General features: G+C 37.1%; 1 protein-coding gene across 2 annotated transcripts in view; it reads right to left on the bottom strand.

The window, feature by feature from the left end:
- The window catches only part of SPINK5 (serine peptidase inhibitor Kazal type 5), an 88,208-nt gene extending 68,647 nt beyond the window's left edge, over positions 1 to 19,561 (bottom strand). For both annotated transcript variants that reach the window (XM_069592361.1, XM_069592362.1), the window contains exons 1-5: positions 19,128 to 19,561; positions 17,819 to 17,844; positions 13,915 to 14,042; positions 12,003 to 12,075; positions 1,816 to 1,943 (exon numbers count right to left, since the gene is read on the bottom strand). In XM_069592361.1, coding sequence (XP_069448462.1) covers positions 1,816 to 1,943; positions 12,003 to 12,075; positions 13,915 to 14,042; positions 17,819 to 17,844; positions 19,128 to 19,377 — 605 coding nt within the window. In that variant the 5' untranslated portion in view covers positions 19,378 to 19,561. The remainder of the gene's footprint in view (positions 1 to 1,815; positions 1,944 to 12,002; positions 12,076 to 13,914; positions 14,043 to 17,818; positions 17,845 to 19,127) is intronic.
- Between the last annotated feature and the right edge of the window lie 6,946 nt (positions 19,562 to 26,507).

Genomic DNA, 26,507 nt, shown 5'->3' with positions numbered 1-26,507 from the left:
ATAAATCTTGTAACTAGACATTAGATGCCACCTAAGGAATTTTATTGTTGTTGATGGTGTTATTTTAAATAATCAAATTCAAGTGTATAGTATCAGCATACTATTCTACCATTCTTTATTGGAGTTACGATAATATTTTGTTTTTCATGGAAAATACATAAGGCCCTAATTAATATTGTTCTGTCTAACAGAGCATTAAAAGCATGCCCGAGAACACAGTAGCACAAATATAAGATACATTTTCTATTCTAAAAAGATCTGTAGCATCTATATACCTATAAAAATATGATAAAAATAAAAGAAAAAAAACTAAGTAGTTAAAACTGATAGGAAAAAGAATTATACCAAAAGGTATCAGCTGAAGGAAAATATAAAAATTGAATTCCAGTGGCATTACAGAGTTTCTTAGCAGACAGAACTAAGAAGGAAATGCAGTGAGCAAGATGATTCTCATTGTATAAAAAGTCATACACCAGAAATGAGAGGCTTAAATAAGCTCTCCACACAAAACATGGTAAGATTCCCCACATAAAACAAGGTCAGAACTAATACACAGTGTGGTCATAGTGGTGTTACAAATGCAATCCTAATAACAACTTGTTCTTTCTGTGCCTGTTTTTGCTTTCTGTTTCTTTATGTTGACCCTTGGTGAAAGTTGAAGATACAGTTTTAGTGTGTATTACTGAAAATGCAATCATGTGAGACATCAGAGTGATTTAATTCAGTGGTGCTTGGTAAAGATATTTATTATAAGGAGGGACAAAGCTTGTAGACCTCAAGACTGAATATTTATCAGCATCTCTAATTAACCTTCTCAAACATTGGTTGCTGTATTTGCTAAAACTGAAGAGCAGCCAATTCGAGACGGAGATCATAAGCCAGAACCTGCAAAGCAGGTGTGCCATCCTGTTGGCTGAAGACAGCTGATAGCCAAACCCAGCACTGCGGGCGGAGAAAGACTTGAACAAGGACAAAATGCAGGGCAGTGAGATGCTTTAGCTATAGATGGTGAACACTGAGTAGATGGGTGGAGTTAAGCATTAAGCCCCATTACCCTAATATGATAAATTACTGAGAATGTAGTAAGTAAGTATCTTTTGATGATTAAATCATTCTCTATGAAAAAAAGATATACCTAAATAGACAGGTAGAAAGAAACCAGATAGATAGATGTGTATATGTATGAAGTGAAGTGAAGTGCAAGTCACTCAGTTGTGTCCGACTCTTTGCGACCCCATGGACTATACAGTCCATGGGATTCTCTAGGCCAGAATACTGGAGTGGGTAGCCTTTCCCTTCTCCAGGGGATCTTCCCAACCCAGGGATCCAACCTAGGTCTCCCGCATTGCAGGCGGATCCTTTACCAGCTGAGCCACGAGGGAAGTCCAAGAATAACAGAGTGGTTAGCCTATCCCTTCTCCAGCATATCTTCCCCACCCAGGAATCGAACCAGGGTTTCCTGCATTGCAGGTGTATTCAGTACCAACTGAGCTATCAGGGAAGCCTGTGTATATGTATATATAAATATATATTTGTGTGTGTATGTGTATACAGATATAGATATATCAGATATCTGTCTACTTCACAGAAAGTGTTAACCATCTGATAAATTGCACACAAGTGTGCTTTGTTAAATATAGAGTGTCATATTGCATACATATTTTTTCTCTTAAGAATAGTAAAAGAAGTGATCCTAATAATTTATAGATGGCTAACTCCCACAAAATAAATTGTTACCTTAAAGATGCACAAAAAAATGTGTCATAATTATACAGGGAACATGCTTCAGGGAGAAAACCTTTGGAGAATACTCACGCATTCATAGCACACAGCGCACATCTGTTACTGTATGTTTTCCCATCTGTGCCACAGACAGCTGTACCACCAAGGGTACAGATAAAATCCCCAGCCCTTTCTCCTTGCTTGAAATCATCACAATTCAACTGCAAGAGACATAATCAAGGAACATCAAAATGTAAGAGAGAAGATATTCCTCAGATACATAAATCAATTAATATTTTAAGCCCACAACAGTATAATACAGTGGAAAAGGAAAATATAATAAGGAGGTTACAGTGAGGTTACAAAATCATGAACAATAAAACATGGTCCAAGAACAGAGATATAGTCTAATTTCAAAGGAAATTATTTCAGTAAGATTTCAGACACCTGCTATCTGGGTGAGGTGAGCCAAGTCACTTCTCTGATATTTAGCAATTTGTTTGTCAAAATCTGCCTGCCTTCTCTACAGAGTAGTCATAAGGTCCAGTAGACAGTGATATGAAAGCTCTCTGTAAACTATAAGCTCCAATAAAGTTTTTAGAGTATTATAGATTAGAGTAATGATCAAGAGCCAGATTGCTGGGTTCATAATTCTAAATCCACCACTACTAGTTGTGTGATTTGGGACAGTTACTTATCCACTCTATGCTGTAGTGACCTCATTTGTAAAATGCATATGTTACCAGATTCTCAGGATTGTAAAGATATTTAAATGTATTGACACACATACAGCTCTTAGAACAGTACCAAACATATCCTGGCCATTTATTATTGTTGTTGCTGTTCTTATTTTAAATGTTTTCTGTACTGATAAGCCAACGAAGCTAAACACCTTTTAGGGATGATGAGAGAAATTCCAAAATCTCTGCTCTAATAATAGGACATATACAAAGCAATAAACCTGTTTGGTGAGGAAATCAACCACACTAGGTAACAACCGAAGACTAGTATTCAGATCTCAGATTGGCCACCTACTTGCTTCACCTCTTTGAACTTTACTTCCCTAATCTGAAAAATGGGAATTCACACCCAATCCACATTACAGGCTTATGGTGGGAAAGAAAGAAATAGTTGTGAAACATTATTTGGCAACTCATTATTGTGACATAAGCTAGCTAAAGAACACACAGAGTTAACTTGTGTTTAATCTCTATCTAAAACCAAAGAATATGATATCACATTTATCAAAAAAAATTGTTGCCATTATTGTCATGATAAAATGTTTTAAGTATAGATTTGAAAACTTAGAATATGGTCCTATGACCTAGCATGCCACACAATACCAAAGATAAAAGTAGCACAGCCACAAATGTAAAATACATTTGTGAACCAGAAGATTACACAGAGGGAACTCTCCTAGAAGACAATTAAAAAGGAAAAAGAATTTAAACTAGAAAAGAAAATCTTTAAAACATAGCCCACTCTTCATGTCATATGTTTAGGAAGAAGTTAAAAATAGAGAGAGAACAGGATAAGCCATGGCCATATGTGCTATGTTATTCGTTTGGTTGTTCATTTATTCCTCAAAACCCATTATATATTTACTAGTCTCCAGGTATTCCACTAGACTATGACCCTAGCACAGCAAAAAAGAGAAATGGAATACATGCTCCAAGGGGTTTGCATTCTAGTGGGACAAGATAGACAGTAAACACAACTTTAAATGATAATAAGTGCTATGAAATATAGCACCCAGATGGTGGTTATTTTAAATATAGTGTTGAGACAGATGTTTCTGCAAAGGCAACATTTACTGTGAGATGAGACTAATGAGGAGGAGCCAGGCATTAAAGATCCGTGGGAAGAACATTCCAGGAATGGAGACTTGCAAAGGACTGGGGATAGGAACTAGATTCTCCTGCTTAAGGAAGAGAGAGGAGAAGTGTTGCTGGAGCATAAGGAAAAAGCAGCAGCATGAAGAAAAGCTGTTGATTTTCTCTCTCAGATTATTTCTGGAGAAACTGCAGAAGCAAGGGGATAAGGATCCAAGCAATTACCTTGGGGCCATCCCTCTTCTGCCCCTTCACCAGTGAACTCAACAGCAGCTACTAAGTCACAGGTGTTGGCAGGGTGATTGGCAGATGAAAAGCCCAGGTGGGAGGTGGTGAGAACAGGTGCAAGCATTCACTACTCCACCTCCACCTCCAAACTCCAAGGGCTAGTGGATCACAGCCCACAGAGAACACCTCTTCCTGATGCTGACAATTTCTGAGAGCTTACAAATGGATTCCTGACCTGGTCAAGAGGCAGCAAACTAGAGTTAGCAACACTGGTTCTAGAACCTTCAGCTCTGGTACTTATCCCTTGTTCTTATCCCTTGTTCTCTCCTGACACTCACCAGGAGAGGCAGAGGCTGAAGCTTGGCCTTGAATATTTTCTAGCTCACTTTAGCAGAAAAAAAATTACTAAACAAAGTTAAAGTTGAAAAATACACAAATATAACAGGATAAGAAAAGTAACAGAGCGGAAGCAACAATAATAATACTTAATATATAGAATTCAGTCCAAATGCATCATAGGTAACAAAGAAGGACATTACATAAGGGAAGAAAATAACAATGCATGATAATCATGAGCATATATTCAATAATATAGGTTCTAAATATGTCAAACAAAAGCAATAGAATGTAATCATTACATAAATCAGTAACTGATATTAGAGTTTAACACATACTTCTCAGAAACTGACATATCAAAGGAAAAAATTAAGATGCTTGAAATTAGGATGCTTAAGTTATTAGATTTTAATAGAAAACTATATCCAAGAAACAGGAAATAAGCAATTTTTTCAGAACATATAAAACATTTATAAAAGCAGAATATTTATCAGGCCACAAAGTTTTATGAAATTCCACAGGATCAGTGTCAAATGGCCTATGTGCTTTGAACATAATTCAATAACATTAAAGGTTAATTTTAAATGGAAAAGTTATCACATATTTGAAAATCAAATAATGTATTACTAACTAACTTTGGGAGGGAGGAAAATTAAGAAATGATTGGCAAAGAATGACACATGAAAACACTTCAGGAGCAAATCTGAGGTAGATATTCACTGATACCTTCAAATACCCTTGTCATGAAACTTTAAAAATGAACATTTAAAGACCAAAGTATGGCTCAATTCACTGTAAAATGAGCAGCAGAGCAGACATAAATAGGAATGAATGACATAAAGAACAGAAACTATAGAGAAAATTAATCTAGAAGCTAATGTTGGGCTTCTCTGGCGGCTCCGTAGTAAACTACTAAAGCACATGTAACCTAGCGCCTGTGTTCCACAAGGGAAGCCACGCGCTGCAACTAAAAGGCTAGCCCGTGCTCAGTGCAGCTAGAGAAAAGTCCACACAGCGATGAAGACCCAGCGTAGCCAAAAGCAAATTAATACTCTTTTAAAAATCTAAGGTTATAGTTTCTAGTACAGCTGATGAAAGAGAAGATAATAGTTTAAGAATAGCAACTTAGCACCCTTGCAATGATACTAGAAATAATTGTATCAACATTGAGAAACGCAGTTGAAGCATGCTGTGAGTATCTGTATGGATATCAAAATGGAGACATGGCTACAAAAATCATATGAAATATCTACACTGGGGTAATAAGCAGGAGGAAAGTTGAACAGATGAATAAATATCAACTGATACATTAATCTGAGATATTCTCTCCCCAAAATGCCCCAGTTCAAATAGCTTTAAAATCCACTTTTCTAAAACTTTGAATTCAAGGAGTATGTACTAGAGGCACAGTTGCTTTCTTCCCTTAGCATATAACAATGTCAGCCTTTTGATTGGGATGTCAAAACCATTTCACTTAATTATTCATAGGATAGTATCTATATATGCTATGTTTCTATTTGTTTTCAATACACTCTCGTTCTTTTTACTTCTTTATTCTTCTACTACTGCCTTATTTTGGGATAAATATTACTAGTGTGTCTCTTTTATTCTCATGTTGATTTTATTAATTTATTATACATGTCATTTCTTTAATTTATTTTTAATTGGAGGTATACATGTCACTTCTGATTGGTTACTCTGGTGATTATAATAAGCATCCTAACTGATCACAATTTACTACCAATTAATACTTAATTTTGGTAAAATATAGAAACTTTGCCCTAATTGTAGCTCTATTTTCTCTATTGCTTTTTGTACTTTTTAAATATATGTTATATATTATTTGTATACCCCATAAAACAGCATTATAATCATTGCTGTATATAATATCTTCAGAAGAAGCTAGGTGAAAATAAGCAACATATATTTATAGAGTATACCATATTTACCATTTCTAGTGCTTTTTATTTCCTTGTATAATTCCAGGTTATCATCTGGTGGTCATTCCTTTCAACTAAAGAACTATATCATTACTTGTAAGATCTGTAGGCAACAAATTCTCTCAGATTTCATTGATATGGGAATATCTTTATTTCGCCTTAATTTTACAGGATAATTTTTGTGGATGTAGAATATTGGTTAACATTTTTTTTTCTTTCAGCACTTTGAGCATCTCATTCCATTGCCTTCTGAACCTCATTATTTTAAATGACAAGTGAAGTGAAGTTGCTCAGTCGTGTCCAACTCTGCGACCCCATGGACTGTAGCCTACCAGGCTCCTCTGTCCATGGGATTTTCCAGGAGAGGGTACTGGAGTGGGTTGCCATTTCCTTCTCCAGGGGATCTACCCAACTCAGGGGTCGAACCTGGGTCTCCTGCATTGCAAGCAGACGCTTTACCATCTGAGCCACCAGGGAAGTCTATTTAAATGACAAGCCAGTCATCAATTATAACCTGTATATATAATGCATTGTTTTTTCTTTTGCTGCTTTTAAAATTCTTTCTTGATCTCAGCATTTTCATCATGAGGAGCCTAGGTGGTGGTGGAGGTATTGTTTAATCATAAGTCATGTCTGAGTCTTTCGTGACCCCATGGACTGTAGCTGTCCTGGGTCCTCTGTCCATGGAATTTTCCAGCAAGAATGCTGAATTGAGTTGCATTTCCTTCTCCAGGGGATCTTCCCAACCTGGGGATGGAGCTCAAATCTCCTGTATAGGCAGGCAGATTATTTACCAGTGAGCCACCAGGGAAGCCTGAGCCTAGCTATAAATCTCCTTTATCCTTTTTAGAATTTGTTGAAATCCTTGAAATCCTTGAATTTGTTGAAATCCTATAAAGATTAATTTTTTCATCCAATTTGATACATGAAAGTCACTCAGTCGTGTCCAGCTCTTTGCAACCCCATGGACTACACAGTCCATGGAATTCTCCAGGCCAGAATACTGGAGTGGATAGCCTTTCCCTTCTCCAGGGGATCTTCCCAATCCGGGATCTAATGCAGTTCTCCCACATTGTAGGTGGATTCTTCACCAGCTGAGCCACAAGGGAAACCCAAGAATACTGGAGTGGATAGCCTGTCCCTTCTCCAGGGGATCTTCCCAACCCAGGAATCGAACCAGTGTCTCCTGCATTGCAGGCAGATTCTTTATCAACTGAACTCGCAGAGAAGCCCAGTAATTTGGTACATTTTAAGCCATTTTTTTCTTCAAATAACTTTTCTATCCAGTCTCCCTCTTTTATTTCTGACATCCCTGTTTCACATGTATTGATATACGTGTCTCAAGGACTCTGCAACTCTGTACAATTTTGGTCAATATTTTTTTCCTTCTGTACTACTTCTGTTAAACTTTATTAAGCTATCTTCAAGTTTCCTAATTTTTTAACATTTGCTTTTATTTATTTATTTGGCTGTGCCCAGTCCCAGCTGGAGCACACAGGATCTTCAGTCTTCATAGCAGCATGAGGATCTTTAGTTGTGGTACGCGGACTCCTACTTTCAGCATGAGGATTCTTGGTTGCAGCATACAGACTCTCAGCCACGGCGGGTGGGATGTAGCTCCCAGACCAGGGATTGAACCAGGGCCCCTGGCACTGGGAGCACAGATTCCCAGCCACTGGACCACCAGAGAAGTCTCCTACTAATTATTTTTTAATGCAGTCTCAGAGCTGCTTCTCCCTAGATCTGTGTAACTTAGCAGAAGGCCAGTGATTGGACACAGTTTATGAACAAACTTCTCAAAGCCAGTAAAGTTTTCATCCTCCACAGAAGGACCTATGTATGTATGGGAGAATATTAAAAACTCAGGCTATTTTTATATCTGCCTCAGCATTTGCTTTTCTTGGGGATATTCTTGTGTCTTTTAAGTGCTTGCACATAGCTTCATGATTGGCCAGAACTTTGAGAACTGCTTAGTTCCTTTTTGCCTCTGCTGCCCCTTATGAAGACTTAGCCAGAAATATGCTTACTGCTACAACCCTAAGATCATTCTCCTTACTGGAATAGCCAAAAATATCTCTGGATATGACAGTTGCCCACAACTCCAAATTAAACAAACCCCTTTCAACATTGGCAATGCAGTTACTGATCCATATAGTCTTCTCTTCTTTGGTAGACTCTTCATATCAACCAAGCCACGGGGGTAAGATGTGACTATCATTAAGCAAGAGGACCATAGATGCCCAGCATTCTTAACCAAGGTTCAGCAGTTTTTCAAGCATAATTGATTATCAGATTAACATAGGCTGCTGGTCAACTTCTAGAGTGCTAAGGTGGTTATTTTACTCAATTTTGTGTAAATTTTATTTTATTTTACTCATTATTGTTGTTCCTTGGGGAGGGAATTTGCTGAACCCCTGATTCAGGAATAGTTTGAAGTGCCACCCCTCAGGGTAATTTTACACTGATTCCCAACTACATGAGAATAATTAAAAGGGAAAAGTAGAGAATCGTCTCACTTACAAAAAATAGCTTCAAACTTTCTAAATATTAACAATGTAAATTCAACAGTGTACTAAAAATGCAATGTGATTAGTATGATTTACTCTGAGAAAATAATGATTTAGCATTAGTGTGGTTATCCAGAAATGTATTATATTAATTGATTGAAAGAGAAAAATTGTAAAATTATTTCCATAGTTGCCAAGAAGGCATGTGATAATGATTAAAACATATTCAGAAGAATAAAAACAGAAAGGAACTTCTAAACTTACTAAAGTTTACAGAAGAAAATACCTATGGCTTCCCTGGTGGCTCAGATGGTAAAATGTCTGCCTGCAATGCAGGAAACCTGGGTTCAATCCCTGGGTTGGGAAGATCCCCTGAAGAAGGAAATAGCAACCCACTCCAGTACTCTTGCCTGGAAAATTCCATGGACTGAGGAGCCTGGTAGGCTACAGTCCATGGGATTGCAAAGGGTCAGACACGACTGAGCAACTTCAGTACGTAAACTTATTAAAGTTTACAGAAAAAAATACCTATAGTAAACAGTATATATAATGGAGAAACTTTATAGATATATGGCATTTAAGACAGGCCAATAAAGGGAAGTTTGAAGTTCATTATCATTGCTACTGTTGAACTACTGTATGAACTTTAGATTGTTGCCAATATATAAGGAAAGAAAAAGAAATAAAGTAACAAAATTGAAAAGGAAGTTATAGAACTTCTATTATTTTCAGATAATGTGATCAACTTCCAAGAAAAATACAAGAAAATTAACATGTAAAAAATAATAAATAACAAGGTATCATACAGCCTTTTAATATAAGATCAACTTATAAAAATCAATAGAATTTGTCTATGCCAACAATAATCAGGTAATAAATACCATAAACAACAAAAATACTGCTCTAAAGAGCAGCAAAATTGCCAATTTTCTAGGTCTTAGCAAAAACATAAAAATACCTGTGGAGAATATTTTATGGATCTCATAAAGTGAAGTTGCTCAGTCATGTCTGACTCTTTGCAACCCCATGGACTATAGCCTACCAGGCTCTTCCCTCCATGGGATTCTCCAGGCAAGAGTACTGGAGTGGGTTGCCATTTCCTTCTGCAGGGGATCTTCCTGATCCAGGGATCGAACTTGGGTCTCCCACATTGCAGGCAGACACTTAAACCTCTGAGCCACCAGGGAAGCCACAAAAATTACATGAATTAATGATATGATATTCTATGCCTTTGGCATAGGAAAGTTACTATTGTAAAAGTCAATTTTATGCAAATTAATTTATAAATTCTCTGTATCCTGAACTATATTGAGTTCCCAAACTCAAGTTTGATTTTTTTATAAACTTAGTAAATTTTTTTATTTCAAATATTTATGTGGAAAATATATTACCTGTGCATAGGTAAGTGAACTTTGAAAAAGTGAGAAAGAGGAATTGCTTTATTAGTTATTAAAGAAATGAATTAATATGAACAAATGAGAAACTTAGAAACACATACATGTAACCGTACTTAATATACTAGAAAGCTGGCAACCTAAATCAATGAGAAATACTGAAAGAATGAACTGATCAATTATAAAACAAAAGTTTCTACATAAACCAAAGATGTTAGTGATTAGAAATTATGGAAGTTCAGAAAACTTGGGTGGTAGGAATGGAAATCATGAAAGGAGTTAAATTGAAAAATTATTTGGAGGCAAAACCAACAAGTTTTGTTGATGGAATGGATATCAGAATTATAAGGTTAAAGAATGACAGATACACTAATGAAGAATAGATTGATGATGTAAGAGAGAGGATGTCCGTAGGAGAAACTTTCTTGAACGGGTAGAGCATCTTATTCTGAGAGTAAGAGGCAGGGTTAATTTTTGATGGGAGAAATCTAAACAGAGAGAGTAGATTGTTTTCTTTTATAGTAAGGAGAAACATAACAACAATAAAACTGTATAGTTGCATTAATCTATTCACAGACATGTAAAAATCTAGACAGAAATTACTTTAAGACACACAGCCAAATATTAACTGCCTTAATTTATAAGTAAATCATTTCCTAGGTAGCAAAATATATAACCATAAGAACTTTATTGAGAAGTCAAAATTATAATTCAGGCATAAAATGATAACAGAGAAGTATAATGTCTTGATATTCTAGAATTTCTTAAAAATCTTATTTTAAAATTCAGCAAATATATGTCTATATATGAAAACATATCACTAGTAATGTTTTTAAACAGTAGTATTTAAAATGATATATGTGTGTGTGTGTGTGTGTGTGTGTGTGTGTGTGGTGTGTGTCTGGGGGATTTTTGTCACTTACTTGTATTTTGTATTTTTTTAAGCACCATTGATATATAGGCTTTTCATGATGGAGAAAGAGGAGGAGGAGGAGGAGAATGGATTTTACATTATAAGCCTCTCTGTAAATGTGACAAAGAAAGGCAGATTTGAAAAATCAAGTAAACTTTTCTGACCCTCACAGATTTGGGAAGCATAAAAGCAGCCCCCTTTTCCTCAGAATTTGTAGTTATTGATCAGTTGCATGATGACTGTGTTATTGTTTTAAAAGTGAGACCGTTTGAGCCCAGGCAAAGACTTTGGTTGACTAGGTCTATTGCGGAAGCTGGGGTGCTCAGACAGTCCTGAGTAACACTGACAAGGAAGATGTTAGCTTGGTTAGACCAGGGATATTAAGGTAATTTGGGTGTACCTTCCTTGACTGATCATTTTAGTTATGTGTCAGAGGCACGAGAGGAGGAAGAGAAAGAAGATATTGGAGAAGCTACATAGGAGACCTGGAATAATATGACTAGTTGTCAGAATACCTTGTGATAGCCCCAGCTTCGTCAGTACCTTATTGTGAGATGTTGTAGGCCAGCCAGAGACATTGCCCAATCAGGGCTTAGAATTTTTATTTTTTTAAACAAATAAAAATCTTTGTATAATGAAAAAATTATGTATAAAGGGAAGTGGTTGTGTGTTGGGTTGCATCTGTATAGCTTTTTTATTTTACACTGTAGCTGACCTTTTAAATTTAGATTCTCTTTTGATCCATGTTCCATATCAAAAGTGAATAAACTGAGGCTCAGAGATGCATAAATTGTCCAAATTCTGAGACTTAAACTTAGTTCTGTAGTCCCATGAAGGCCTTGTGGGAACCAAGACAGGATAGTAGGAATGAGAAATGACCGTGCCAGGCAGTCATCACACTGGTTTACTCTTAGCATCTGTTAGTGCCCAGAATGTTTTCAAAGTTGGGTCATGGGTTGGGCCTATGGACAAGCTGTACCAGATATTTAGCCCACCCTTGGACTAAGCCCTGTTCACTCCCTTCTAAGTAGCTGGCTTCACAACCTAGTAATTAGGAAATAAACAGATCTGAATAGAGTTGAATGTGATCTCCAAAGCAAATATGACAAGTTGACTCAAAATAGTCTCACCTTTCCTGGGGCAGTAGCCCTGGAGGCTCTTGTTAAAAGCCTAGACCTTTTCTGGAATCTTGCTTCTTTTTCCCTGGAAGATAGCAAAGAATAGAATAGCTCAGACATGCTTGCCCAATTTTTAGGACTAACATCACATGGTAAACTGAATTTTGGCTCTTCTCAGCCCAGTCTAACTTGTCAGAAGTGGAAGAATGTCCAGAAATGACCACAGGTACCACAAACTTCTTAGTACTGAAATACATCCATCTTAAATGTATTCCTATTGAAGGCAACAATCTCTGTTGTTAACTGCACAACACACTGCTGCTGCGGAGTCTCTTCAGTCGTGTCCGACTCTGTGCAACCTCATAGACGGCAGCCCACCAGGCTCCCCTGTCCCTGGGATTCTCCAGGCAAGAACACTGGAGTGGGATGCCATTTCCTTCTCCAGTGCATGAAAGTGAAAAGTGAAAGTGAAGTCGCTCAGTCATGTCTGACTCTTAGTGACCCCATGGACTGTAGCCCACCAGGCTCCTCCTTCCATGGGATTTTCTAGGCAAGAGTACTGGAGTCGGGTGCCATTGCCTTCTCCAGCACAAGACACTACCCACCTCAAATACGGCCAAGATCCAGGTGGTCACCAGCTCTAAAAGCCATTTGTACCATGTTTAGAGTGCTCTCTTTGAAAGGCTATGTTCACATCAACCCCAAATCTGCTCGCCTGTCTGGTCTTAGGCTTCAGCCTCTTAAGGACCCACAGAGCAAACTGAGCAATTTAAAGAAAACCTTAATGCCTCATGCAGGCTCCTTCTTTCTAGGTTAAGAAACCAAGTTTATCTCAATATAATTTACATAAGTAACATAATAATTGACTGAGTGACTTCAAAGTGATAAATAACTTGCCTTGCATATGTAAAGGCATTGTATTTTTGTTTTATTTTTCAATATATTTATTCTACTCATAGTTTCAGTCTCCTATCAAAACATCCTATGTTAACAAGTAGAAAACTCTTTAGTAAGTAATACACCTACTGGTTTACATTCAGCTTTCAAAAGATTAAGGGTTCTTCAGCTTGCCCTGGGAGTCTCCCCTCCCTAAATTTTGCCCTGCCTTCCTTCATCTTCCAACATGTCTTCATTAGAAGTATATGTGATCAGAGCTTTGTTATCCCAATATTAATAACTATGTCAGATAAAATCCCTTGACACATTACCAGTAATAACATAATTATCTTCAATGGGTTAGCTTAGTGTTGTCTTGGTACCAGAGTTGAAGTTTTGACGGTCAGAAACTGAGAATGAATTCCCTGTTCAAAAGTAAATTAAGTTTCTTTGATTTGAGGATTTTCCTTTTCCAACCCCAACTTTTTTTGGGTGTCACTGGAGAGAAGGAAATCAAGTTAGGAAGCATTGCAAAGATGTCAGTAAACTTCCAGGATGTTAATTCTGTGTTACAGGCAGTTGGAAGCCACAATCGATTCTAGAGTCCTTTCATGCTAGCATGATCCTAGATGTCTAAAGCCCTACTGGAAGCTCCCAGAGTCAGGGTATATCCTACTTCTCCTGGTTGGCTCTCACATCATTCTCAGGGGTACAACAGTGTCAGGTCTTAACAGGCCCAAGAATCCTTTTTTCCCAAGGTGAGAAAACTCAACTTGGAACTACATCCTCAAAAGACTACTAAATACTACATAAGGTATTGATACTGAGCCCTCTGGGATATTTTGGAACACCATGAGTGATTATTAAAATCTTTGTGGATGAGTGGCATTTATCCAACTTTACCTGACAAAAGGTATCATCTGCTGAGCATTATTATTTACCAACTTAGATTCAGAAAAATATACGTGACAGAAAATAAAGATAATATATTGAGTTCACAGAATAGTGGTAATTCAAAACTCTTGAAAGAAAGATAAACGTTACTCACAATATCATTTTGCACATAGCACATTTGTTGACAAACATTATTCCATCAGGACTTTGAAAAGGTTTTTTATCTTGGGAACAGAACAGTTTTCCATTTTTCATCAACGCTCGATATTCACTGCATGTTTCCTTAGGAAAAATATGAAAAAAAGTGTTTACAGAAACCTCATCATAGCAAATTTTACCTTCTAAGAAGAGTGTTATTTCATAACCACTACCCTCTTTGTATGGAAGACATTCACTCAACTTGATACAGAAAATACAAATAAAAATAATGAATCTGGATTGTCTGTTGGAGACTGAAAATTCACCTAAAAGCATTCATCTAAAACCATGTTAGCAAAATGGAAAGAACAGGAACTTGGAGTCAAAAAATCTGAGCCTGTATGACAGGGTTCTCACTTATAAGTCCAGTAGTCATGGCAAATGAAATTCTCAAAGGCCCACTTATAAGTGTACATGCTTCCTAAGTTTTGTGTGGATTAAATATCATAAGCATGTAAATCCTTCAAAGAGGGCCTGATACTTTGTGGATATTCAATAATTAGGTTCTCTACCTCACTTCTTCTTCCTGCTTAATACAGTTGTTGTTGTTGCCATGCTTATTATTGGAATATGCTAAGCTTATACATATAAAAATGTCTAATATCATAGTTCAATAATAACTGTCATTGAAAGGCATAAGTAAAGGTTGCTGAGAAGGTTCATTCAATATATTTAATCAAGGCCTGCTATATGACACTCAATTTTTTTTCTAGGAGCTTAGTATTAAGGGTGCATTTGCACTACCTAGTAAAGCACTGATTTTAAATATTACATTACTTATTAGTTTAGGAAATTCACTGGTCTACATTTTGTTCTTTTTTTATTTTGAAAAAAGGCTTCAATATCCTTGTAACAGAAAAAATAAGTAATTAAATCAAGCCTTTGATCCAATGCTGACAAATGCACCTCTTCCAAAGGATTGATTGATTATAGAATTGTATTCAACCTCCTATATCTTTATAGTAATCATTCAGTCAGTCAACAAACACTTACTGTGAGGATACTATACTCTTCTAGGTGTCATGGATATAGCAGTAAATAAGGCAGAAGCATCCTTGGCCTAAATGATGTTTACCATCTAATGGATAATGATGTACCTAACCCAGCATCCTACTCTTGGGAGGCAAGTGATAGCATTTGCAGAATGAAGAATGATTAATGGTGAAGAAGAATACATAATTTCAGAGACCAGCCCTGAGAAATTTTGCTAAGGCTAACCTACTAAGAAATCTCTAAGATTATGATCACCAACCAGTGATTTTATCTGAGTAGCACAACAACAGTTTATGGCAGCAGACTGACAACTAGGTCTCTTGAGATCCATGTCTGGTCTCTGATTTTATAGTATTTTATGCTGATATTGCAAGTTACTCCTTAACTGGCCGGATATAACTGAACCTACAAAGTCAAGATAAAAAACCTGTCATGGAATGAGAGAAGAGCCTGGTATCTTTGTAATAGAAATATATTTCTTGTGAGGCAGGACTTAAAGAACATACTAAAAACAAAAATTCATGAAGAATGAAGCTTTAAATAGTTTCAACTGAAACTACTGGTCAACTGAAAAAGAACATTATTAACCAAAATAATTCCTGAATTGGATTTCTCCAATATCACAATTAGATAAATTCCTAAATCTGAGAAAGACCCTCTTCTCTCTCTCTCTCTCTCTCTTTTTTTTTTCCACACAAATGGACAACAGAGTCCCAGAGAATAGGTTTAGAAATTTGTTCACGGTTTGTAATCAGTAAAGATGGAACTCAGTGCTATTTTTCTGAGTTATGAGATTATCCAGGGTATTCTCTTGGGCAAGAGGAAAAGTCCATAAAAATGGAAAGAAACAGTTTCATTTTTCTCTGGGAAAAGTGAAATAGCTTCCCAATGACCACAATAGAGAGGGTTGAAACAGGAACAGGTCTGGACCATAACGGGTCCTGAGGTGGCGAGATGACTTCTCTGCAACTGTTTACTCATGATATAATTTCCAGTCTTTGGCTCAATTTTGTTTTGCTTGTTGCTCTCTGTGTTTTCTCCACTTATTTCAGAAAAACTGGAGCCCTGTAGGGCCAAGCTCCTTCCGTTTTCTTTCACTGGCTGTGATATCCATGTCATTGTCTTCCATTGTTCCTCCCCAGACATCAAAATAACCCCCTAGGAACTGGCATCACCCCTGCTCTATGTTAAAACACCAACAAGGTTGATGTAGCTTCGTAATTACCCTTCTGGGATGACAAATGTAAGCATTTGGTAAAGATCCCTGTAGATCACTCTGGTGCTTTTCTGTGCTGCTCTGGCTTGTGTTTGTAACATTCAACATGTTTTTATGGTACTAGAAAGACCTCAAGCTACCGAACTCGGAAAATAAAAAAATCCAGCATTTGTAAGGAAGACCAAATCAATAGTTTTCATTTCTGACAAAATATTCAGACTATGATCTGAATTATTTCCAGATAAATAATCACTTTTCATATTCTTTTTGCTTTTGCCAACATAAGAGGAGGCTAAATTTCTGTTTTTAAAATGCTTTTCAGTGAAATAAAAATTTAACAGTATGCTAAATATCAGTGCAAAATTTGAAGTATGCGCTGGAAACTACCACCCATTATCATAGACTCTGAAAAAAAAAAACCAACGTATTTCTTCATGCATAGTGAGATGTACACAATACCCTTCTTTGCTGAGTATAACATATCCAAACAAGCATGCTCTTTGAGTCTCAAAAATCCAGTCTTTTTTCCTACCCTATCATCCCACTCTACTTATGCAATGGAAGTTTCTGAACCTCTTTAATCAGCAAACTTTAATGAAATAATAGAGACTATAATGGAATTCTCTAGAATATTCCTGTAATGTTTCTTTAAAAAAATAGTTAACAATAAAATACAGCAAGAGTATTTTAATCATGTTTATGAGTTTTGGTGTAGAAAACAATCTTTGTACTATTTTATTCTTTTAATGTTCATGATCTTTGAGAGACATAGGAAATATGTGCCACATAACCAGAAATATTTTAAATCTGAAATAATGGCACAGTTGTGCATGCCTGTGTGTATAATTGGCTCTCTCAATGTGGCTTTCAAATATATTAAAAAAATGTTTAAACACAGGTGCTTCTGCTCAGTCTGCCGTGAGTTGCAAGTATCTTCATGATTCACTCCCTCTGCATCTTATGCTATCCTTGTTCTGAGGCTATCTTCTCAGAGGAAACTTACCTGACTATTGAGAAGAACTGATACCATTTCCATCCACAGAAATTCCTATCTTCTATCCTTCCAGCACTAATCATTATTTAATGTACTGTATATTTTGCTAAGTTACTTATTAACTTGTCTGTTTTCTTCCCTTACAATGTAAGCTCCATGATGGCAGGATTCTTTTTTGTTTTTATATTCCCAGCACCTTAAACAGGATCTGACATACCAAAGATGCTCAGTAAATATGTACTGAATGAACCATATACACTGAATATATACAAGATATAGACAACTCCGTTTTGCATAGTGATCGCAAGAAAACTTATTTCAGCTTCCTGTTTGTGTCATGACTTTTTCAGCTGTTAAGCTGAACAAGAATAATGCACTAATGCGTTTGTCTGTGGAATTGTAAAGCATTCCTTTAGTGTGATAGACAACCTCTTGCCAACCTCTGTTATCATTAATGCATTGACACGTGTGTGTGTGTGTGTGTGTGTGTGATTTATGCCTTGATTCATAAAGACCTGTTTCTGTGTTTTTTTAACAAAGCTATTAGTGCCCATCAGTGTAATATGTCTGTATTATTAATATGAAGGTGTTGGTCACAGAACATTTTTCTTCAGGGATCTTGGAATGAATTCAATGAACAGAAAAAGCAGGACTAACCTGATTTACATCTTCACTGGCAGCATCTGGGACAAAAATACAGAAACCAAAGTTAAGGGATTGTACAACATTTAATAGGTAAAACGAACAATCCACTGAGTGTAGTATCTTGCTTATTTTAACAACAATATATTTTAAAACCACAAATTGATTTGAATACATTAAAATGCACCATGGCAAATAAAGTGAGGGTGTTGCACCGGCAGTATATACAATAACAAAGATCTCTCATTCATAAAGTGCCACTTTCTTTGAAAAATAGTATTCATATACTTTCTGACCCCCTCAAAATATCTAACTTCTTAAAAAATCCTTTCAGAACAAAGTAGTGTAGGCTTCTTTTAAAATTATAACACACATATCCAATATATCAATCACAGTTTTAAGGAATAATGTAGCATAAAGTTTATATCCTATATATATATAATTAAATTTTCTGGATTCTGGTAATACTGTCTCCTCATCACAGCCACAAAATTTGGAGATCTGGTAAATATTATGATTAATTAAAATCACAGACCAATATGCTCTCTCATTAACAGACTTTTTTTGGTACCAAGACACTCATTTTAGGAAAGTGGGTATCATTTGTGTTAATAGTCTCCTCACTCTCCATCTCTGAAGTTTCCTTTTAAAATCTGTAAACACGTCATAGAAAGTTAAGTCTAGGTAATCTGTGTTCCCTTCAAATTCAGATAGCAAAAGCAAACACCTATCTCCTGGCACTCATAGAAGACCCTTACCATGTAGAAGAAATACTTTCAATTCATTTAGGATTTGAAAACACAAAAATAAAATTTTCTAGAAAGCATACTGGTTTAAAACCAGATGATTGAATTTGATTTTTTAATGTTTATTTATAAGTAGAGTATTAAAGTATACATATTAAGTACATCTAAGTTTTAAATATCTGTTGTATACATAATTCATATAATTATGTTTCATACATTTAATATTCTAAATATATATAATATATATATAATTCATATCACTATGAATTTATATGTTTGGTGAGGGGAATATAGAGAAGACTCTATTAGCTTTTCAGAATTACTGTTGAATTAATGGAAGAATTTCTGATGGATAAAAATTCAGATTATCTCAAACTACATGTCCTTTATAAAGATATCCTATTTAGAAAGTTGCATATGTAATTCTTCAAAACTCTATGTCTGGAAAGATAGTTCAGGGTTTCGTATACACATGCAAGCGCACACACACACACTGAGGAGGGAGGAAGGGAGAGAAGTCCCTGCCTAGAGCTTTGGGATATGTGGCAAGAGGCTTAGATTACAGGCAAATTGCTCACCTTGTATGAGACAAACAGCCAGGGTCAGAAGCATTGGCACTGTGGTTATCCTCATGTTGAATGATGATGTAAGTTGGTTACCAGCCTGCTCCTTGCATTGCTCACCAGCTGGTGCTCTAAGACTGAAGCTGTGGAGATGCAGCTCACTTTTATAATATAACTGTGGGTAACACCCACAACAGCCAACACTGCAAAACCAGTTGTTCAAGGTCATGCTAAACTTAATATAACACATCAATTTAGTTTCCATCTTTTAGGATCCTGTCAAGGTGGCAGATTTGCACAAAAGCTATTTCTAAAGTAGTTCTAATGTGTTTTCAAGATATCTGCCCTAGAAGGCAAGAGATTATGTCCAAAACTCAAAAGTTTAGCACTCCAGAGTCCAATATGAGAGCTGAATTTCTCACCAACCCTAGACACATTTCCTCATACACAAACGTGTTTCTAATTCAGCTCCCTTCATAAGTGAGAAGGGAGGGGAAAATAAGGCAGATGGGTTGTCCTACAAGTCAGGTAAAGATTTAAAGACATCTGGAGAATGCTGCTGATAGCAAGAGCACCTAGGGTTCCTTTTGCTTCCATCTGCATCTGTCCTAGAGTGTTTCAGTTCAGTGTCACAGACTCATATATAAGTTATAAAATGACCCTAAGGGATAACTATCAAAACTCAAACACTGAAGACATGGGGAAACGGAAACTAACAGAAGAAGCTATGAGTTTCCCAAAAGCACACCATTGAGATGGAAGAGAAGACCACAATTTCAACAGTTTTTCAACTCCATATGCTGCTTCACCACTATACATTAGTAAAGGCAGAAAGATGTGAAATCGAAGCTTGTGCATAGCTACTCACATTCTCCACCAAAAAAATAAGCTTGCACACAGCTACTTTTAAAGTTTTTCAGTCTGAAAGACATTTTAAATATGCAAGCCTTATCTGTAGTCTAGCCAAACATCATAATCATAAACATTAGAGATGCACAGTTTAAATTTCCACAGTCCAATAAGTCAGTTCAGTCGCTCAGTCGTGTCCGACTCTGCGACCCCATGAATCACAGCACGCCAGGCCTCCCTGTCCATCACCAACTCCCGGAGTTCTCTCAAACTCATGTCCATCAAGTCGGTGATGCCATCCAGCCATCTCATCCTCGGTCGCCCCCTTCTCCTCCTGCCCCCAATCTCTCCCAGCATCAAAGTCTTTTCCAATGAGTCAGATCTTTGCATGAGGTGGGCAAAGTACTGGAGCTTCAGCTTTAGCATCATTCCCTCCAAAAAATACCCAGGGCTGATATCCTTCAGAATGGACTGGTTGGATGTCCTTGCAATCCAAGGGACTCTCAAGAGTCTTCTCCAACAGCGCAGTTCAAAAGCATCAATTCTTCAGCACTCAGCTTTCTTCATAGTCCAACTCTCACATCCATACATGACCACTGGAAAAACCATAGCCTTGACTAGACGGACCTTTGTTAACCAAGTAATATCTCTGCTTTTCAATATGCTATCTAGGTTGGTGATAACTTTTCTTCCAAGGAGTAAGTGTCTTTTAATTTCATGGCTGCAATCACCATCTGCAGTGATTTTGGAGCCCAAAAAATAAAGTCTGACACCATTTCCACTGTTTCCCCATCTATTTCCCATGAAGTGATAGGACCAGATGCCATGATCTTCATTTTCTGAATGTTGAGCTTTAAGCCAACTTTTTCACTCTCCTCTTTCACTTTTATCAAGAGGCTTTTTAGTTCCACAGTCCATCATTTTCCAAATTACTGTTTGGAAATTTTCACTTAAATCAGTTTTAGATTAAGTTTACTCCTGTAATACTTTGTTATTTAGTTTCCCAAGAAGTAAAGAAGAAACAAAATATTTAAAAGTATAGATAACTTTTCCAGAGAAAGTATCTTCTCCTTAGTTCCTTCCATTCTACAAGTAATGCCTTTTGTCTACTGGTTTATTTTACTCCATTCAATAAAGCACCTGGAGAATTATGCAAAGGTGACTGAAATCAAAGCCAAATGGTTGGATTCTGGTATCCTACACATTTCCAAGTCTATAGAAAGGAAATTTTGGATTCAATGGGATCAAAGCCCTTTTAAAGATTGTTCCAGAAAACTGATCCAAGGCTAGCCAATGCTGAGGTCGTGTCAATATTCTGAATATACCATCAAAGCCAGACTATTTCTTTTTCTTTCTTTCATGAAATAATTTCTTTCCTATAAAATATAATCGTTGGTCTCAAAGTCTGTGCTGTATTTCTGTATTTCTTTCCAACAGTTTAGTAAAATTAGTGACCATAGAAAGCAAGTTCAGATTGCATTACTATTACAGGTTAGAAAATTGATATCTGTCATAGCTTAATGGAAAGAGAATGGGACAGGAAATCAGAAAAATTTTCTATTTCTGTCTTTGCAACTATACAGTGTAATGGAAATGAACATGGCTTTGGCTCATAGCAAACCTGGGTTCAAATCTTAATCATGAGTTACCAGCCATGTTGCCTTGGGCAAATCACTTATTTTCTTTCAGCCTGTTTCCTAATATGTTAAGCAGGGATAGTAAAACTATATTGTACAATTGTTATAAAGAGTTAGAGGTAAATTGTGTGTGTGTGTGTATGTGCATGTAATGTTCAGGAAAATTCCAAGTACATGTGATAAGCTTTATAGTTGATAGCTGGTCTTGCATTTTCATCTCATTATAATGATGTGGCTTCCTAGGTAATTTCTAAGATTTCAAGAAAAGTCAACATCTCTTAGACGTGGTCCATAATGACAGACTTAAGTTTGCTCAGCATAGAAATAACAATCCCAAAACATTCTGAAGTAAAATCAAAAAGTCAAGATACAAGCTCTCTTTTTCATCCTATCATTGTGTTCTCAACCATGATACCTAAAACAAACCAAAGTATTAGCCATTTAAATTTGTCGAAGCTGTTGCTAGATTTTGGTCATCATTGACTCCTGTAAAATCTTCTTCTGTATAACGACATGCCAATACTAATTTTTTAATCTTCCATTTGCTCTGGTAGAACATATGAAATGTGTCCTAATCATACACTCTTACTGATGCTGTGTGCGTGGGTGTGTGGTCAGTCATGTCCAGCTCTTTGCAACCCCACACACTGTAGCCTTTCAGGCTCCTCTGTCCATGAGATTTCCAGAACACTGGAGTGGGTTGCCATTTCCTTCTCCAGGGCATCTTCCTGACCCAGGGATTGAACCCATGTCTACTGCACTGGCAGGCAGATTCTTTACCCCTGAGCCACCAGGGAAGCCCATTATTGATGGTAGGAAAGTTTAATGTCTTACAATTGAATTGGTGACTGTGCAATATGCAATGATGAAAATCAAACCTAGCCCGGATGGACAGTCTTCCCAGGAGTGGAAGTGGTGAGAGGGTGTAACAAAGAACCGAAAGATGATTGTGTCTCTAAAGTATCCCAGCTATGAGGAAGGATGGAAGGAGTTAGTTCCCCTTCTTACTGGAGAAGAGTTCCTCACTGACACCCAGAACCTTATGAAACGATGCATAAGAGGATTGAAACTCATAGCCTCTTCCAGGAGAATAACATTGCCAAGAGAAGATTCAGCAAGCACTGCAATACCAGAAGCATGTGTCAGCTGGCTCTTGTCATCAAAGCTACTTCTCCACTTCATTTTAGACATGTAAATCCAGAGGTGATTGATCACACACTCTGTCAATCACTTCTTACTTCAAAAACCATAGACTTGAAATTCGAATGAAAGGAACCGAGGTTTTAGAGAGCTGGGTTAATAGAGTACTTTTGTATTAGATTGTCAGAATACTTTCCTTAAATTCTAAATTTTTTTTCCAGCTGTCTTAGTTTTTCATCAACTATGCACAACCCTTTTCCTTCCCATTAAAAAGGAATGGAATTAGGTTGCAAAAAGTATAGCCTTTACAATTCAACGCAGGTATTAAGTGGCCCAGAATCTGTATTCTCATGAAGTATATTCACACAGGGGGAAGAGATGAGAAAACTAGGAAGGAAACAAGACTTTACAGATCAGCAGTGTTACTAAAGACAAAGGTTACTTCTGAAATCCAAAGTTAGCAGATCACTGTTCAGATATTCTCTTTTTCTATGCTGAGATTTCCTTGATGATTACAGCAGTTTAATAAATAACTATAGTCCCTTAGTTAAACCACCTTCGGCATCTTTCCAAACAGTCTGTCTTCCATGAGCTCTCTTGATTTGTTTATTCAATGCTGTGAGGCAGCAGAGCAGGTGTCATTGTCCTTTCCTTACCTGCCAAAAATGGTGCCATTCATAAACCTCAGAGTAGGAACTGGCCTCAGTGGTAGTCCCAGCCTTGCCACTTTCTTATTTTTTACACCGTACATTGCTAGTGCATAGATTTTCAGGCAGTTCAAGAGAATCTGGATGTTATAGTGCTACTAGGTACAATATTCTACTGCTAACATAGTCCTTTCTAGCTATTGCCTGCTCTCACATATTCATACATACACACAACCATAAACCCATAATGAAAAAAAGAAGCACGCTGTGACCATGATTGACAAAGTGTATAACCTAATAGTTCTTAGAAGATGAATTAGTTTTTTATTTACTTAATTCTATGTTTCCTTTCCTAAGAGTCTCATGTTCTTCTTGACTAACAAGTCTGTATTCTCCTTTTTTGAAGACACTAACTGGAAAACAGCCTTTACCCCCACCCCTTCTTTTTTTTGAAAGTCCTATTAACAGGTATTGAAACCAATTGTGCTTTTTTCTGGGGCTCTGAAGAGCTCTGTTACCACAGTCCTTTATGTTTCAGTGCAGAGAAGAATTCAGTGTGAGCAAAGTGATAGATAAGCAGTGATTTTTTAAGAATAGGATTCCTGCAAAGTTTACAGGTGGGCGAGTGAGAAATGCCATGCTCTGAGAACTGATGCAGCTACAGTTTTATAATCAAAGGAAAAGTGGGGAGAGGAAGAAGACCTTCTTTGTCTTTCTTAAGTAGATGTCATGCTTCCATCATCAGCTCCTCCTCCAGGTTGAGCAAGGGATTTTTCTTGCCCCTACATGGTCAAGCTAGGTGCACAAATTATTGTTTTTATGTGTGCAGAGAGCAATGTCCTGGAGATCATTAACTTACTGAGTTCACTAGGCGGGATGGGGATCTCATGTCACCACTGTTTTTTTGTTTTGGGGTCTGTCTCATGCTTCTTGCACGGTTTTATTGCTAAGTAAATCTGCTTTCTTGAGAAATCCATTAACTTATAGGGGTTTCCCATATTTTTTTCTACTTACAATTCCTTATAATGAATAATGAAGTCACCCAGTCATGTCTGGCTCTTTGAGACTCCATGGACTGTAGTCTACCAGGCTTCTCTGTCCAAGGGATTTTCCAGGCAAGGGTACTAGAGTGGGTTGATATTTCCTTCTCCAGGGGTTCTTACTAACCCAGGGATTGAACCTGGGTCTCCCACATTACAGGCAGATGCTTTACTATCTGAGCCTCTAAGGAAGCCTACAATCCCTTACTGGGATTATCTATTTAATCACCTCTTTGTACCTTCACTCCCTCTATGAGAATTTCTTTCTGTTTGTCTAGAAAGGCTAAGAGACTATAGAGATAAGCATATCATTTTATCTAAGATCAAGATGAGATGGGTGCTGTTTGATCACTAAGCATACAGACTTTACTATTTATAGATATAATTGTTGCTTTTGTTAGATTAGGATTAAGAAAACAGAATGATTCAATACCTAATGTTTGACCATATTAAATTGGTTCTTAAACACAATATCCAGCTTCTCCTACCGTTGATACTACTGAGACCCCTGTTCCATGAAACTATACTATCCATTACCTGGGTATTCTGTATGTTCTGAAGTCTCCTAGGATTTATTCTGACTGTAGAAAACAGGTTTCTGGAACTGTAGTCCTTTGGAGGAAAATTACAATGACTTAATTCTGAAGTAGCTAGTATACTGAATTTAGGTAAAAGAGTAATGCATATTTTATACTGAAATATTTTATGTACATACTTACAATAAGAAAATTTGTAAGTAAAATTAGGAAAATATCTTTCAGTTCAGTTCAGTTCAGTTCAGTCGTTCAGTCATGTCCGACTCTTTGTGACCCCATGAATCACAGCCCGCCGGGCCTCCCTGTCCATCACCAACTCCTGGAGTTCACTCAGACTCATGTGATTGAGTCAGTGATGCCATCCAGCCATCTCATCCACTGTCGTCCCCTTCTCCTCCTGCCCCTAATCCCTCCCAGCATCAGGAGCTTTTCCAGTGAACCAGCTCCTTGCATGAGGTGGCCAAAGTTTTGGAGTTTCAGCTTTAGCATCAGTCCTTCCAATGAACACCCAGGACTGATCTCCTTTAGGATGGACTGGTTAGATCTCCTTGCAGTCCAAGGGACTCTCAAGAGTCTTCTCCAACACTACAGTTCAAAAGCATCAATTATTCAGAACTCAGCTTTCTTTATTCGATTGTTTGCAAAGAAACAAAATTTGCTATCATTTATGGTACGTCATTTTGTGTACCATAATGTACATTATTACATAAAGTATATACATAAAGTACATCGTTAAGGTGTACTTACTAAGTGACAGGGACAACAATAAGGAGTAAGTATCATTTTGTTCTGTTTTTACAGGTTAAAAAATAGAGGTTTCAAAACCAATACAGTACTGTAAAGTAAAATAAAGTAAAAATAAAAATTAAAAAAAAATATAGAGGTTTCAGTTCAGTCACTCAGTTGAGTCCGACTCTTTGCCACTCCATGAACTGCAGCACACCAGGCCTCCATGTCCATCACCAACTCCCGGAGTCCAGACAAACCCACGTCCATTTTCTCGATGATGCCAACAAACTATCTCATCCTCTGTCGTCCCCTGCCCTCAGTCTTTCCCAGCATCAGGGTCTTTTCAAATGAGTCAGATCTTTGTATTGCTACTGCTACTGCTAAGTCGCTTCAGTCCAAAAAATTGAAGTTTCAGCTTCAGCATCAGCCCTTCCAGTGACACCCAGGACTGATCTCCTTTAGGATGGACTGGTTGGATCTCCTTGCAGTCCAAGGACTCTCAAGAGTTTTCTCCAACACCACAGTTCAAAGGCATCAATTCTTTGGCACTCAGCTTTCTTTATAGTCCAACTCTCACATCCATACTTGACCACTAGGAAAACCATAACCTTGACTAGATGGACCTTTGTTGGCAAAGTAATATCTCTGCTTTTCAATATGCTGTCTAGGTTGGTCATAACTTTCCTTTCAAGGAGTAAGCGTCTTTTAATTTCATGGCTGCAATCACCATCTGCAGTGATTTTGGAGACCCAAAAAATAGTCAGCCAGTTTCCACTGTTTCCCAGTCTATTTGCCATGAAGTGATGGGACCAGATGC

Source organism: Ovis canadensis, chromosome 5 (assembly GCF_042477335.2).
Source record: "Ovis canadensis isolate MfBH-ARS-UI-01 breed Bighorn chromosome 5, ARS-UI_OviCan_v2, whole genome shotgun sequence".
In the NCBI taxonomy this organism is placed as follows: Eukaryota; Metazoa; Chordata; class Mammalia; order Artiodactyla; family Bovidae; genus Ovis; species Ovis canadensis.
This window is presented reverse-complemented; position numbering and strand designations above follow the sequence as displayed.